The 18,337-nt window shown below is 28.5% G+C and overlaps 1 protein-coding gene across 1 annotated transcript; it reads right to left on the reverse strand.

Annotated features, from left to right (window-relative positions):
• Positions 1 to 13,956: 13,956 nt before the first annotated feature.
• On the reverse strand, positions 13,957 to 16,508 carry LOC124930273. Its single transcript, XM_047470626.1, has 9 exons — positions 16,200 to 16,508; positions 15,694 to 15,798; positions 15,517 to 15,600; positions 15,321 to 15,436; positions 15,136 to 15,237; positions 14,914 to 15,039; positions 14,739 to 14,882; positions 14,173 to 14,239; positions 13,957 to 14,088 (listed from the first exon to the last, which is right to left on the reverse strand). The coding sequence occupies exons 1-9, from the start codon at positions 16,230 to 16,232 to the stop codon at positions 13,957 to 13,959; spliced, it is 909 nt and encodes a 302-aa protein (XP_047326582.1). The 5' UTR covers positions 16,233 to 16,508.
• Positions 16,509 to 18,337: the final 1,829 nt, after the last annotated feature.

Here is an 18,337-nt window from a genome sequence, read left to right on the forward strand (position 1 = left end):
ACAGTATAGCTGCTTGATGTGCAACTGCGTTGGCCATGTTTGCGGAGTGAAGGAAGACGAACTCTTCTTTCATTTCGACTCAAAACTCATATTAGAGCCTTGTACATCTTCAATTTTATATTGTTTTTATGGTTGATAATCCAATTTAAAAATCGAGTTATTTAGCTTTTAAAACTTGACAGGCAAATAGTGTTAATATTGATCTAACTAAGGAAGATGATTTGTCTAATTTTTTATTATAAAGAGAATGTTTGTTTTGCCACAAACACATTGCATTTTTCTTAGATTTGAAGATAACACTTCTAATTAAAGGAATTCAACTTGCAATAAAATTTAGAAAGGATAATTAATGATATGCGATAGATAAGATTTAAGATATGCTAATTACAAGCTTAGACAAATTTAAAGTGTTCTTTTATCACAATTTACAGAATATATATATTTAAAATTAAAAAAAAAAATTTAATTTGATTGAATTTTTTAAAAAACAAAATTGGGTTGATCAGCGTAACTTGAAAAAAATAATAATTTGTTTCTTAGTTTTTTTTTTTAAATTTAATTTAACATAAGTCTTTATTTAATTGTTTCCTTTTTCACCGTCTACTTTAAACGTGGACTTGTCCTTGAAATTCATTTAAAAAATTTAATACTTAATTTAAAAAATTTAATTCTTAATTTAAAAAATTTAATTACTGATTTTTGGTTAAACACGTTTAAATGATCCGAACTGGTAGAACCAAAATCGATAAAATTGATACAAATATGAGTCGGTTAACTGATTCGTAAAATAGATGGCAAAATTGGACTTAATGGTTAATCTTTAGGTAATACTAATAATTTTAGTTTGGGTATCAAAAAAAATACCCAAAATCAAACCATGAACAAATACTTAACAAAAATAAACTTGATGTTTGTGACAATTTTCTATCCATGTCTAGATGCCATATCCGTAGTATAAAAACATGGTGTGCTTGACTTGCCATTACAAATGAATCATTACTCTGAGTTCTCAATGTCATATTCACATTAACACTTACAAACTCATATTTATTTACTTTTATATCACAGTCTTTAAAATGTACATCAAACCATCTACACTTGAAAAGAACTATTTGGTGATATCTGTGAGTACTCCGTAGTAATATATTGTTTCGACCCCATTATTGTCAATTACACAGACATCATTATTTTGTGTGGTTAACCATTCTTCATGCTTCTCGGTTTTGAGCTTGTACCCGTTTATTTTATAAGAGTTATAACATAAATTGTTGGGTCACTCCCAAGAATCTTTAGACTCAGATTTCGATATGATTCATCATTTAACTGCCCCACTTTTGTCTTGAAAAAACTTATGTAAAGGTTATCGCGTTCAAGATTAGAAAGATTGAGTCGCCTTGTATCGGTCAACTCTAGTGTGAATCCGTTGCATATAATGAAATTTAATTGTAATTTATTAATTACAAATTTCACACTCAGTCAATAATCAGCTTATTAACTCTTACTTGTAATATTATTCGACTTTGATACAATATCTCAAAATGTGTACGTGAGCATGCTCCCGATCACCCGGTTCGTATGTATAAAGTGTTGGAATCGATAAATCTTCCATTGCCAAGAATATAGAAAGTTTTGAAGTTGGTTGTATCGATGTCTCTATTGACTCGTGATCTTTTAAATATCGAGCACATAAACTCATACTCTTATGCAAATGGTAACTTTAATTGATTGACCCATTCAGGAAAGTTTTTTTTCTTAATGTACTTTTGTAAGGTACTCATATATTGTTTAATTGGATACATTCATCGATACTAGACAGGCCCCCTAGCAAAGCCTCAAAGGACAAGTTTATAAACAAATGTACCATTATATCAAAGAATGAATGTGCCAATATTTTTTCCAATTTACAAAGGGTCAAAACAATGTCATCCCGCAACACTTCTAATTCATCTCGATTTAAGTATTTTTAACACAACAATCGGAAGAAACCAGACAAGTGCACAAGAGAATCGTACATCATCCGAAAGTAAAGCACGTGTGGCAAGTGAAATAAAATATTGTAATAGGATGTGACAATAACTCAATCCGGAAATTTTCTTATCAATTACGTTTACACACTCTCCAATATTGGAATAGAACCCTTCTGACATTTTTAAATCTTTAAGAAACACACATAATCGTTTCTTGTGATCCGAGGAAAGTGCATATGTGGCTGCCGGACATTGAAAAACACCATTGACCTCAACGGGATGCAATGAATGCTTTTTGTTCAATTCCAAATTTTTACGAGCTTTGAGTTCATCCTTCGTTTTTTCTGTAAAATCCATTATAGTGCCTAACACGCTATCACAAATATTTTTCTCAATATGCACCACATCCAAATTATGCCTCAATAATAGCGTTTTCCAATATGATAGCTCGAAAAATATGACGAGTTTATTCCAATTATCACCCCAAGATTCATGAGAAATCTTTCTCTTTTTGGGATGATATTTAGTCAAACACATGTCTTTCAAATCTCTTACTTACATTAATAATTCTTTTCCAAACAAAAAGTTAGGTGGTGGTCTTAACTTTGTATTACCGTCAAAAGAATATTTTTCCCTGCGCCAACAATGAATTGGTGGAAGAAACCTTCGATGACTCATGTAACACTCTTTTTTTTTGCAGTGTACCAATTTCAGTGAAGTTGTATCCTTATTACAACATAGACATGCATGTTTTTCTTTCGTACGCCATCCAGATAAATTTGCATATGCTGAAAAATCATTAATATTCGACAATATAGCTTCCCACATATTAAAATATTATTTACGGCTCGCGTCGTAAGTCATCACACCGGTATGCCACAACTCTTTTAACTCGTCAATCAATGGCAGGAGAAATACATCAATCTAATCCCTAAGACTTTTGGCTCGAGGATTAACATGGAAAGAATGAAGTTATTTTTATCCATACAAATTGTAGGAGAGACGTTGTAAGGGATAATTACAACATGAAAAATGATATAAGAAGTCTTTTCATTTGCAAAAGGTTGGAACCCGTCACTTGCGAGAGAAAGTCTTACATTCCGAGGCTTAGAGGAGAAATCTTTAAACTTTTCATCAAAAGACGTCAATGTCATTGAATTAGCTGGATGCCTTAAGACTTCATCATTAACATTAATATTATCTTTATGCCAAGTCATCTGAATAGCGGTTTTGGAGCACATGTACAACCTTTGCAATCTTGGTGCAAATAGGAAATATCGTAAAATTTTATTTGGAATGAACTTACCATTCACCTTTTTCCGAAGCGTACCACTTGATTGGTTGATCTTCCATCTAAACACAACACAAACTTTACACTCTTCCAAGTCATTATCTTCTTTACGAAATTGCATACAATCATTCTTATAAACATCAATTTTGTCATACGTTAAACCAATGACTGTCCAATCCCTCTTAAAAAATAATTGCAAAAATCGATAAATTTCTTACACTCATAGTATGAACTTGACAACTCGAAATTAGCTGGTGATATTTTCTCTTTGAGTAATTTTAATAACAAATCGAATGACGTGTTGGTCCATTGACCAACATTTTTTATGTGGAGTAATTTATGTATAATGGAGGCTTTTGAAATTCGGGATTCTTCGTAGAATGGAAGTTTTGAATCATCCAACAACGTGTAGAATGCCTTAGCATTGTCAATAGGGCGTTCATTATTTGAAGTTTCAGTGGTTGCATACAAATCATTTACGATGTATTCCATAAATTGATCATTTTGATCAATTTCTTTGTTCATTTCATCATTAACGACATTATCTCCTACTTCACCCTGATTTTCATCTTTAAGGTCATCTAATTCATCATCACCATCCCTTACATTCGAAGATCTCGTTTCTCCATGACAGTACCAAAAATTATAATTTTGACGGATTCTAAATGCAATTAGATGATCTCTCACCATTGTTCTCTTCTCATATATTCGATTTGCATATTTTATACATGGACAAATAACTGAATTTTTGTTAGTAGACCTAATCGAGAAGTCTATTAACATTTTAACCCCTTGAATATAATTTGGATCATATCGGCGTAGAGTCATCCAACTTTTATCGGGACTTTCATTTTAACTATGAATTAACAAACAATAATGAAATTAACATCTATCTATAATCAATTAATCAACATACTAATCCAAATAAGTAATTTCTCTAAACATGCAACCCTAATAATCCAAGTAAGTCGTTTATCTAAACATTCAATCCTAATAATAAAAAAACATAGCCATATTTTAGAAAAGATGAGTGACGACCTAACTTATCAAATATGTCAAACATTCAAATCGAAATCAATAATATCAACATATATCTATCAAACCTATCAAACAAATTGTGCATACGTGATTGACAAAGAATAATGTTACCTAGACAGAGAAAAGATGAGTGACGACCGACAAAACAGAGTGGACGATCGATGCGGAGAATCGCAGGCGGCGGCGAGACAGAACAGAAAAATGGCGTGAAGAATTGTAATGAGAGAGAGAGAGGGGGAGGGAGGGAGGGAGATGGAGAGAAAGAAGGAGAGAGTGAGAGTGAGAGTGAGAGGGAGAGTGAGAGAGAGAGGGAGAGGGAGAGGGAGAGGGAGAGGGAGAGGGAGAGGGAGAGGGGGAGAGAGAAGAAGAAAAAAATAAGTATTGAAGTTTTAATATAAACATCAATGTCAGCATTATCGTGTACCGACGTCGGACGTTAATATTCATTAAATAAATATTAACATCAACGTTACCTAAAGCCAACGCTAATAATACAACATATTAACGTCGACGTTTCCTAAAGTCGACGCTAATACTCATTTCCGAAAAAACATTTCAGATTCTACATATTAATGTCGACTTTACCCTAAAAATAGTGTTATTATTATAACAGATTAACGTCGACATTCCCTAAAGCCAACGCTGATATTCCTTTCTGAAAATCGTTTTATTTTGGCAGAAACTCCCACATATTAACGTAAGTTTTATGGTAAAGTCGACGTCAATAATTCAACATATTAACGTCGGCGTTCCCTAATGCTGTCATTGATACTCTTTTCCGAATATTATTTTATTTTGGCAAAAAATTCCACATATTAAAGTCTATTTTAGGGTAAAGTCGAAGCTAATAATTCAACATATTAACGTCGGCGTTCCCTAATGTCGACCTTAATACTCCTTTTTAAAAATCGTTTTATTTTGGCAGAAACTCCCAAATATTAACGTCGATTTTAGGGTAAAGACGACGTTAATAATATATTTTTTTAATAAATACTCACAAAGTCTAATGATAAGTTAATGAACATGGAATTGATTGTTTGTTTTAAAGATTGAAATTTGTGAAAGATTGGAAAATGTGAATAAGTTAAACTAGATACTTCAAATTTAAAATAAAAGAGTTTTGTTGAATATTTCAAAATCAAATGTTACTAGTACATCTCACAATACTCAATTATTTTTATGGAATCACAATTAAACACTTAATTCAAATATTATTACATCACATGATCATATGATTTTTATTATTTGAAAATGTTTACACCAGATCATATCTTATGAATCAACAAAAGAACCATTCAATGTTACACTAGATCATATCATTTTTATTATTATCTTGTTATGTGCTTAGAAAGAAAATCAACCTCCAAACGTGTAACAAAATCTTCTTCAATAACTTTCCTCAAAATCAAACCACGAACACGAATGTGATGACTTATGAAGAGCCATTAAAAACTCTTTTAGTTCCTGCATGTAGTGAAGAAGAAGGGTAAAAGAAACGGTGGTGATCTATGTAGTGAAGGAAGAACTATATATGTCAATAATATATAATCAAGTAATTAAATAAACAACATTGATGAACGACTTGAATAGACAATAGACAATCAGACTCTTTTGGGAAATATCCATCTTCAATTTACTTCTAACCAATTGTAGATGGAGATTTCTTGAAAGAGATTGATTATCATTGAGAAAATTCCTTAAGGAGAAGCGAGAGAGGAGCGTGCTAATGGACTGCAGAAATTAGTTTCTCCTTGTGATCTTCAACCAATGAGCTTTTAATTTCCTTTTAATCAATAGACAATCAGACTCTTTTGAGAAATCTTCATCTTCAATTTCTTTTTAACCAATTGAATGTGGAGATTTACCAGAGGAGGTCAATTGATGATCATTGAAAAGATGTCAATTGACTATTGGTATGAAGAAAATCAGTAGTTTCACTTTTCACCATTAAAGAAATCTCAAATTTCATAAGAAGAATAGAGAGAGGAAGTTGCTATTTAAAGGTCATGAAACTTAACTGGTAAAGAATGTCAGCAACGACATTTTTCAGTAGGTCGTTGATAGTCTAAAGACTATTAGGGACGACACTAGCATAATGTCGTGGCTGATATTATAGACTATTAGCCACGACATTATGCTATAGTCGTGGATGATAATATTTTTAAAAATGACGGAGAAATGGCGGGGAAACCTCTCCACAAAATATGTTTCTTGGACCAAAATATTGTAATTCAAAAAAATACTGTTTCTCTTTAATTCTTTTCTATTCAACTAGTGGATTCGTGGATTCACAGGGAGCTGTATTTAATCTTGTGTTTACATATTGTTAAATGAATCTAGTTGCATTAACTTGTAATTAAATAAAACGAAGATATATGAAAATGGTTGAAGTTAGTGTTTGTAGTGTTGGAATTATTTTCAATATTTTGGTACATATAGTATTTAATAATTATATTAGTTGTTATCATAATAAAGATTTAAATTTATAAGAATTTTTAAGAATATGATTAGACATTTTTTTTATGTTCTTGATCTAATTTGGCTAGTTATGTTCTTGATCTAATTTGGCTAGAACGGATAATGATAGAATGAATTAATGAATAGTAATAATAATATTTGATGCATATATTGATCTAAACTTTTGGATTAGATTTAAATAAAGGAACGAGACATTAAATATCTAAAGAGTTTTTTTTAGATATTCATTAAAAAAAAAAAAGATGAAACATTCAAGAATATGAATAGATTTTGTTTAAAGAATTATAATTAAAGAATAATTTACATTTTTGTTTGAAGATTATAATTAAAGAATGATTTACATTCTCTAATTATTAGATATAATATATATCTAATTAATTATATTAATTCGTGTTAATATTATTAATAACCGTTAATAAAGATTAATTAATTATATATTTGACAAAGTTATATATTTATATTTAATTATGATTTAAATAATTAATTATAAATAGAGAGAAATTTATGGTAAATAATAATTATATATATATATATATATATATGGAATTAATTAATTATATATCGAGAGAAATATATGGTAAAGAAGTTGATTTTTTTTTTTTTTAAAATTGATCAAATTAATATATATTTATTATTAATTAGATAATTAATGAGATATTAATTAATATTATATATATATATATATATCATTATATATATATTGATATATGTTCATAATTGTATATGAATTTAATAATAATTATAAAGAATCTTAATCGAATTAATTAAGGAATTTTGAATTTTAGAATAATAATTTATTATCATTTTAATTATATAATTATGTAAGGAATTTAAGGAATTTATTAATTATAATAATAATTAATTATTATAGATAATTTAAGGAATTAAAACATTGATAATAATTATTTTAATTAATTAATTATTAAATAATATTTATACTGAAGGGTTAATATATTAATACATTAATATATAATTAAGAATAAAGTTAAAATATTTTATGGAAATTAAAATTAGGAATTATGAAATTTAATATATAAATTTATGATGTATGTGTATATACATTCTGATTTGAGAATTAAAGAAAAATATACCTGTTTACTTCACATATTTATAATATTTTATAAATATTGATTACATTAAATTTTATAATATATTTAATGAATTAGTATAAAAATGATGAATACATACAATTAATTTATGAGTTAATTAATGTATTGTTTATTTATATGAATGTATTCATTAAGAAAAAATCAAGAATAAAGAGAAAGAAAATAAAGTAATATTATTATTTTATTATTAATAATAATTAAATAAATAAAGAATATCAATAACTTATTTACAAGAATTAAGTTATTTATCAAGAATTATGGAAATCAATTAACCTAATAATTGATAAATTTAGAATTTTAGCTAGCGTAATTCTTATCCATATGTAATTGATTATTTCATTATTTTTATTATTATTATTATATTTGGATGATTAATCAATCATGTTATACTACATATTCGGATATATATTTACATATTTCATAAGTATTTGGGTGATAAGTAAAATCACAATTATTTGTTTTATATTATACGCATATAGAATTTATGCGATTTTGATACATAAAACAATATTCCGATTTTCGGTATTAACAACACATTCAAAATTTGGTACAATTTTATGCCCACTTAAATTTGTAATTATACGGTTGTTAATCGGCCTAAAGGAAAGTTAATAATTGGCCGGATTGCAAATTTAAAGAATGTACAAATTATTAATTTATAGAACATATTTGTTTTATAAGATTAAGACGGTTGTGTTTGTAACTATGCGATTATTAATCGGACAAAAGGAAGTTTAATAATTGGTCGAGTTACACACTTAAAGTATGTACATAAGTTATTAATTTATTAAATCAATTAATTGAAACAACATCCTACAAAATAGGCTCTCTTGTGTAGGTTAATATGTTTTATAAATTAAGAAGGTGGTGTATATGTAATTCATTCGGTTATTTAATCGGGCCAAAGGAAGATAAATAATTGGTCAGAATAACGTTATACACATGTGGTAATAAATATGTAACAATTATTCGGTGTGTCATGTGAATAATTGGACTATCCAAAGATAACCAATTGTTTGAAAGGACTTATTGTTAATATTTGATTACTACAAAAGAGTACCGTTTGCAAGTTAATATTTAATGTCCAAAGACTTAAATATTAATGTTGCGTTTGGTATCTTATGATGAGACGTACCAGTATTTTGAATTTACGTGATTATTAAAATTTTGTGAGTATGGTTGTTCATTTGTTTTGTCATCTAATTAAGTTAATACTTCTACTTGTACGGATTTTTGTTGTCAACATCTTAAGTTCATTTTATATGATAAAGTTTTAAAGCGTATCTGACTTGTTATTTTTAAGAATTATATCTAAAAGGGTTAAAATTGTTAAGGGTATTTTTAGACTTAAGATATCATAAGAAATACACCATAATATATGTTTTATTTTGTTTCAAAATTAAATGCATTAAAGTTAGAATTGCACTAATGTATTTTCAAGCATCTAATTTGGATTTTCTTATTCACACTTAAGTTAATTGATGTGAATTGTAGTTGTCTAAAGGGAGACTTAGTCTCTATATGAACTCATATCAATTGTGTATAAGAAAATAAAAGATTGAAACAAAAAAATAACATAAATAGTGTTCACTTAGCCAATACCTTAGACGATAATAAAGAAATGAGGTTGTAAGAATTGCAGATATTGCACCTAAAAGAAAATTACTAAAGAAAGTGATGCATAAAAGAATACTTATTATAAGTTTGTTTTGTTTGTTCTAAGAGTAATTTAACTATAGTACTCAGACACATTTGATTGGAACTTAGGTGTTACTATCTAAAGTGAGTGTGTTAATGTATGGTTGAGTTAGTTATTAAAATTTAATTGATGGTGAAAGAAACATCGACGTGAACAATGACAATTCAGATTAAAGATAAAGAATTAAGGAACAATTTCAGAAACTCTTTATTTAGAAACAAACATTTAGGATATATCTCCATATAATAAATTTATTTGGAGAGAATAGTTAAATAACTACAACTTATATATGGAATATGTTTCAATTAAAATATCTAATAAATTCTTTTGGGGTTGTCTAGTTAAGATTAGGCTTTACAGGCCTAAAGAAAATAATTGGACTAAAGAATTATTAATTGTTATATATTCTAAAAGTTTAAGAGACAAAATTAGCCTCATAAGTATTTCAATGTTAGGCTTAATATATATATATATATATATATATATATATATATATATATATATATAATTATACATAATTTCTTGATTCATATAATCTTGAGCATACATTAGACTCTTGTTTAAGGAGTCTTTTGTATATATATATATATATATATATATATATATATATATATATATATATATATATATATATATATATATATATATATATATATACAAAAGACTCCTTAAACAAGAGTCTAATGTATGCTCAAGATTATATGAATCAAGAAATTATGTATAATTATGATGTTGGACAAATACTTGAAGGATCTTGGTTTGGATCATTGAGAAAGCAACCAAACAAGTAATGTGACATTTTAAGAACAAAACATTACATACTCATATAGTGAAATCGAATCGGATAGAGATCATTTGGTATATTGATTCGAATTTTGTTGGATACTAAAACAGTCGAAAATTCGTGCCACATCATTTTAGTTTACAGAATTAATTTTTGGAAGAGTGTTAAGTAGACACTCGAATTATTTGAAGTTAATGGCAGAATTTATTAGGTGTTTTGTGGCATCCAATTAAAGAATCTGACGGCAAATTTTTTGTCACGGGGTTGCAAATTATGAATGATATAGAAAGACCACTAAAGATATTACGTGACAATAATATGCAGTTCTTTTACTTTAAGAGTAATATGAGTTCGACTAAGTCGAACTATTTGGAAAATAAATAATTCATAATGTTTACTTATCTATTGAGCATATTTGGACAAACTCTAAAATTACGGACCAGTTCTCTAAATATTTGTTATTTGAGGTCTTTCATGAACATATTGTTCATATGGATATTGCATATTTAGATGATATACAGTTTTAGTGGGAGTTTGTATTGTGATGCTTGTATAGATAAAATTTAGAATTTATGTGCACATTAAAAATCAGTTTCTAAATAAATAAAGATTTAGTTTTTAAAGAAATCAAAATTATAAAATTATTCAGATTGATCTCTATAAGGAATAAAGGAGGATCAGTTGGTATTAGACATGTTAAAGATCACACTACATGTTAATCCACACTACACACACATGTTTAATCTATGTCATTTGATTGTATTGACATATGTGACTACTGAGGGTTTAGTTACGAACTAATGTAACAAAAATCGTTTTAATCCCATGTTGATATAATTGATGGACGAGATTGATATAGATGTATTTGGAAATGATAACAATATTTTGAGCTCTTATTGTTATAATATACAATTGAAGGAAATATTATATGACCCAAGTGGGAGATTGTTGGAATTATTTCCAATATTTTGGTACATATATTATTTAATAATTGTATATTAGTTGTTACCATAATAAAGATTAAAGCCCAATTAAAGTGATCTATTAAAGTATAAAAGTTATGGGCTTATTTAGACATCTATAATAAATATGGGAACATATTTGTGTAGAAGCAGAAATACCATTTATTATTTCGTTGATGAGCTGAATAATAAATGGGTATATTAAGGCTAGGTCCCCAACCCATATAGATAGCCTACCTATTTGTTTCTCTCATTAGACAATAAGGTTTATGTTCATCTCTCAAGAACACTCAAGAAGACTATTGATATAGGTCCAGATCCAGAACAAGAAGATCCAAGATCAAAAGAAGATCCAAGATCAATAGAAGATCAAGAAGAAGAGAATAACAAAGAACAACTTAATGAACCGTTCTTCATTCCAGATTCAGGTACATTTCCGCAACTTACAGTTTATCTCGATCTATCGACATAGAGTATAAAGAATATAGATTTAAGGATTAAAGATCTAGAATCAAAGATTCTAACATGTATCTGATATGATCATATTCATAAATTTAACAATCAACATATGTATTTTTTTTTTTTTATATTATCTTTAAATAAGGTCATTTGGTGATTAATTATTCAATCTCATTAACAAACGAATAAGTAGTACTACTATTCAAGATCATTATTGTAATTCCATAAAAATATACATTTCCAGAAATCATAACTTAAAATTTTTCTTTTATTTTATGAAATTTTTTAGGTTAAGATTTGTATGTAAAAACTAAAATGGGGTGATCGGCCATACTCTATCAATATGGTTTCTTATTAATTCAACAAGTATAGTTTATACTTATTTTCTGCATCTGCAACCCTTTTTTTGAACATCACCAATTCCTTCTTGCAGCGTTCTCTGACCTGTTGAGTACATACAGCAACACATATTTTACAACACTACTTCATTATACCATGGATGCTTAATAATTTACGTACTCCCTTCCATGGTGCTCTTCCATTTTGCTCAAGCCCCTGCCAACATTAATAGTGTAAGTGACAATGTGTTAATTCTATGTAAGTTCTTATTCAATTAATTTTGCAATTTGCAAACAGAAAATTGATGGTTCATACCTGATTTCCAAGTGAAGGAACAGACTGGTGAACAATCCATTGAGCATCGACCACTCCAATCTTTTCATGAGCAGGCTATTAAATCAAAATGTCCAACAAGAAAATATAATCAGATAGAAGATGCCACCAAGCCTCTCTACCAATTCAACATGACATCAATATTGTCCAATGTAAGGTCTTCATTTCTTTGGGTAAGCTATAAATTAACCCAATCAAAATAAAATTTATTGTGTTTAGATAATCTAATTCTTGTTTGTAGTGGTTCATTGTTAATTCTAATTTTTTATTAAATTAATTAGTTAAGTAAAAATAAATCCTATATTATGTGACACTAGATTTTGAAGTGGACTTAGTGATGTGCTTTTAATGGAGGGTGGGATATGACTACAAATTAGCCAAGTTCCTCGTGAGTCGAGCCGCTCGGTCAAAGTTCGACATTAGTTTGACTTTGATCGAGTTTAAGTCGAGCTCGAGCCGGCTCGTTTAATATTCGAGTCAAACTCATATAATACTTGGTTGATGACTTGTAAGTATAATAATATATAATATAATTTATTTATTGTAATATTAAATATTAAAATTTAATGTGCATATCATGGTTGGCCTACAATATTACATATTATTTATTATATATTGTGGCCCAAAAGTTAAAAATAAAAACTATAATTCCTTAATACATCATGTTTTAAATGTTTAATAAGTATGAAAGTTTGATATTTTTATTTTAAAATAAATTTTGGATTGAATTTAAACTAAGAGTTTGAAATTTTAATTTTAGTTCAAGCTTTCGAGTCAAACGAACTTGTATAGTCGAGTCAAGCTCAAGCTTAAATTTATAGACTTTTTCGAGTCGAACTAATAAATACTAAATCGAGTCGAGTTCGAGCTCATGTTAGTTTTAACTCGGTTTGACTTTAGCTCGACTTTGCTCATTTGCAGCCCTATAGAGGTGAAGTTGAGGTTCACATAGTTTGTGACAAGGAGATAAATGATTGGAAAGACATGTTGAAGATTATTTTAATTTAGGATATTTAGTCTATTATTTATTTAACAACATTTGAAATCGTTAAAATAAACCTATTTTAAATAACTTTAAAATAAGGCTCCAAAACCTAAGGATTGTAAAAACAGATCCTAAATCTCAATTACACAAAATAAAAACCATTTGACAATTTAGTAAAAATAATAATAATAAATAAATAAATAAAGGAGAATTAAGTGAATAAGAATCTTTAAAATCAAAAACTATTATGACTTTTTTTTTTACTTTAGCTTGTTTTAACTAAATGAATTTAAGGATGGTTACATTTTAAATGTCATTAAAAATGTTAAGTTAGACTATTATTTTATAAAAAATAGATAAAATTGACAAATTCTCCGAAAATTATTGTTGTCCGAACTTCGTTATATTTTGTGTTCATTATTTTTTACATCTATAATTGTAATATTTTTGTTTATCGTGTTTTAGATTATTCTACTTCACATGTTTCATTTAATAACTTTTTGTTGTTTTTATTAACTTAGTAATGACTTGTTTTCTAACAAGGGATCTTCACTTTTGAAAAAAATAATAAAAATTGGCAGGCAACTTACTTGGGCACACATTCGGAAGGAAAAATCAAGACCCCAACCATGGATCAAGTCATTCTGGATTAACAAACGTGCAACATTTAAATATGCATGGATAGAGAAGGGCAAAATATACGATTATATATTCGAAAGACTAATAACCTGAATGAGATGCCACACACAGCGCCAAGCTTCTCTTGAAAATACAGGAGCCATAATCTCAACAAATCTGTATTTGATCAAGTTAAAGGTGACATGCACATAGAAATATTGTAATAATAATTAACTAAATCAATGAATTTATATATATATACCAAGATGTATATATTAAGGTATTATTTAATAGGGAAATGATAGAGAACATGAAAGAATTGACAGGAATATGTAAAGAAATGATGTGTCATCTCTTTATTGGATTGAAAATTTTAAAATTTTATCTCCTATTACATTTTCAATCTAGCTAATAGAAGGATGACACATCATTTCCCTACATATTCCTGTCAATTCTTTCCCGCTCTCTATCATTTCCCTATTTAATATTCATGCGTATAGGAATATGTAAAGAAATGATGTGTCATCTCTTTATTGGATTGAAAATTTTAAAATTTTATCTCCTATTACATTTTCAATCTAGCTAATAGAAGGATGACACATCATTTCCCTACATATTCCTGTCAATTCTTTCCCGCTCTCTATCATTTCCCTATTTAATATTCATGCGTACGTACCCTGCGCATGGAGGTGCAAGTGGATTAGAACATCGCCCTATTTTCTCCTTTGTTTGTCTGGATTGGTTTAGACACCTCCAATTAGAAAATATGATGATTTTTTTAAAATTTTTTAAAATTATACTGATCATGTATAGACTCGAACTTATATATAGTTTTTTTTTTCAATCAAGCTTACTTGTGAACCTCCTTTCCCCCTCCTCTTCTCCTAGTCATCTGCCAAGTAATTGATCGTTTGCCTTTCGGATCCAAACCAGGCTGAGAGATCTCTAAGCCATGTTTCATTACTAGCTTAATATATCTAACTTGCCCCAAAACAAAATAATAATAATAATAATAAGTAAATATTTTTGATCAACCTAACTAAACAAATAATACACACCTAAACAATACTCACTCTTCCGCATCAAAATGTTGAACACCAAGATCTTCATCCCAAATGAATATGTAATCGTATGGCGCTACTATATCAGGATGGAGAAATCTCTTGGCATACCACCTTAATTTATCAGTTAAGTTCAGTTCCAAATCACATACAATTTAAGAGCTAGAAATTAAATGTCATTTATATAAATTACTTACCATTTTGTTTGTTTTTCAACACTCACATGAATAGCTCGTTTTGACCACTCAAACTCATTCCATTCACTTGCCCGGCCATCATAGTGAAACAAAAGAATAGTGAAGTTTTCTGAAAACTGAAGAGGAAAAGATAAGTAGCTCCATCAGTCTGTATAAAGGTTGGTTAATTGATATTCACTTTTATAAACAAAAGAACCTTCTTAACAGCAGCATCAATATTCATTTTTTGCCCATAGCCTACCGTAAACGTGACAAGGTACTTATGTTTGATTAGTACATCCTGCAAATTTATAATTGCTCAAAATTTCATAATAGAAATAATTACAGTAATATTCAAAAATAAATGCCACCCTCCAAGTCTAATAAACCATACTTCATTAGAACTACAACATAATCTTCTTAAATATAAATCTGACTCTTTAGCAATTATGCCCGGTGGTAGTCTTTCCGCACCTCGTGGGTTGGTCGAAACCCAAATCTGTATGTATTACAAAACATTATAGTAAGAACATCAGTGCAAAGGTATTCTACTTTGCGAGTAAATGTTTCGCTTCATTTTTTCATTCAAAAATTCATCATAATAATCTGCTAATTACAATTCAAACTTTATTTCAGTTTGTTATATGTTTTCATGACATTTGTCAGTTGTCATGCATGAATAGTAGTAAAGGTTTACACTTGACTCTTAGGGATATTATTTGTTGATGGAGTTTGGATAATTTCAGTGTTGGACATTTTTATAATTTGTTCAATAAGCCTGCTTTGTTAAGTTTTCTTTATTCTTTGTTGTTTTTTAAGGAAATATTGATAGCTCAATGTACCTTGGGATATAATTCACTAATAGAACACAATAAACAAAAAAAATATATACATAATTACCTTGTTTGTGTTATTGAGTGTCTCAACTTCCATCGAACTGTTTTCGGTTCTGTTCTGTTTTCCACAAACTGGTGCTATGTTTGAGATATCTGAATTCAATTCGCCTAACTTCTCAATAGGGAAGACAAAAGGAAATAAATGAATAATATCATCATAAAGTATAATAAATATGTAAAGAAACAAATAATATGGATTACCTGAGTTAAAGAAAATGCCTGAAATGATAATCCCATGCAGAAGCCAATAACAAGTCCCATAATTGTTGTTATTAAAAATATCACAATCTCGTTTAGTCTTTTAGGAATTATTGCACTGTATGAAAGGAAAAAAAATAATAAAAATCATTTTATATAAAATTAAATAAAATATGAAAACCACGATATAGCTTAATAGATTTTGCTGAATAAATTGGACTGCGTAATCAATTTCAAGTGCGTATTTAACACATGTTTTCTGTAAGCAGATAGTTAACTATTTAGACTATTTTTAAAGTAAACTGTTAGTGGTCTATAAGATGATATTTCTAAATTAATGTAATTTATAATTAATAATTAGACGTTATTTTAAATTTTCAAATAAGGGAGTTAACAATCCCTTAATTTCCTTATTTTGTTTTGGCTATTTATGAAGCCTTTTGTTAGTAATAAAAATTGCTAGTTTTTTTAAAAAAAATATGTTGGTTTTGCATTCCTTTAATTCCAACCAATTATGGTAGTAACAAATGAGATGATAAATAACTGTGAGAATATGATATATACCAACTGTCATTGAGAAGATTCTAAAGACTTTGATAGAAAGGTTTACCTATGTCATGGTTTCTTTAAAGAGTCCACATATACAAGAACCATGACAATCGACGAACTTCAATACTCCTTGGTCGTACATTAACAAAAGTTCAAAACGACATAAAAGAGGGAGATCAACCTCTAAAAATGACTACCTAAAGTGAAGGAAGATGAAGCGTAAAAAAAGCTCATATGTCATATGAGTCCAAGGGGCTTGGAGAAGCTAAAAGGGAAGGAGTACTTGAAGATCCAAAACCTAGTTAGCTAGAGTTTTGTAAATAACGTGCGACGAGAAAATCCACAAAGATAAGTTTTTATGCTTCCCAATCTAAGTCAAGTGCGATCCTAGAGTCCATACATTAATATGTATGATGTCAAATAAAATTATGAATCTATGTGGTGTCAAGTATTTTATTCTATTCATTAACGATTACTCAAGGAGGTGTAGAGTATTTTCTATGAAGTCAAAGAGTGAAGCTTTCAAAAGCTTTAGAATTGAAAGATGTATCATCCCACAAGATAGATTCATCATACCACAAAAATTATTTCAAACAATTAGAAAATAGGAGTCTCAGACACCTCAACTATCACAATATTCAAACAATACATTCTTTGTTGAAATATAAACTTGATTTAGATTTCGATGGTTTGAATTAGTATAAGTTTTGGTTCATTAATATTACATAGACCAAGTATTTTAATATATAGTTTCTAGAAGATTCTAGAAAAATCTTATCTAAAAAATTCTAGAAAATTCTAGTGAAATCTTAAGTAGAACACTTTATAAGATTTCAAATAATTCTAGAGAGAATCATAGATAGATATGTAACTCTAAAGAGAGTTCTAGAAACTATGAGTATGAGTATAATTAGAGATGTAACACCACTGTAAGTGTAAGTGAAGATAAAAAGTAGAGAAATAAAAAATAACCCCTCTTTAAAACTCCTCTCCCTAAATCTAATTTCTAACCAAGTAATATTAGAGATAGAAGCTCATAATCAATGATGATAAATGGAGAATTCTCCTTTCAAATTCCGATACTCAACAAGACCAATTATGACAATTAGAGCATAAAGATGAAGGCATTACTAGGAACTCATGATTTGCATCAAGATGTGAAGATGCATAAGACGTTGTCGAGAAAGGCTTCGAGGAGAAAGATGAAACTACACTAAGTCGATCTCAAATTTAAATATTAAAGAAGTCATGAAAGAAAGAAAATAAATATATTTTCCTCATCTATCAATTGGTAGATGAAGATGCATTTGAAAAGAGTTATAATGCAACTACAAGAAAGTAAGTTATAATGCAACTACAAGAAAGTAGGGATGACAATGGGGCGGTTCGGGACGG

The sequence above is a fragment of the Impatiens glandulifera genome, chromosome 3 (genome assembly GCF_907164915.1).
Source record: "Impatiens glandulifera chromosome 3, dImpGla2.1, whole genome shotgun sequence".
NCBI lineage: Eukaryota > Viridiplantae > Streptophyta > Magnoliopsida > Ericales > Balsaminaceae > Impatiens > Impatiens glandulifera.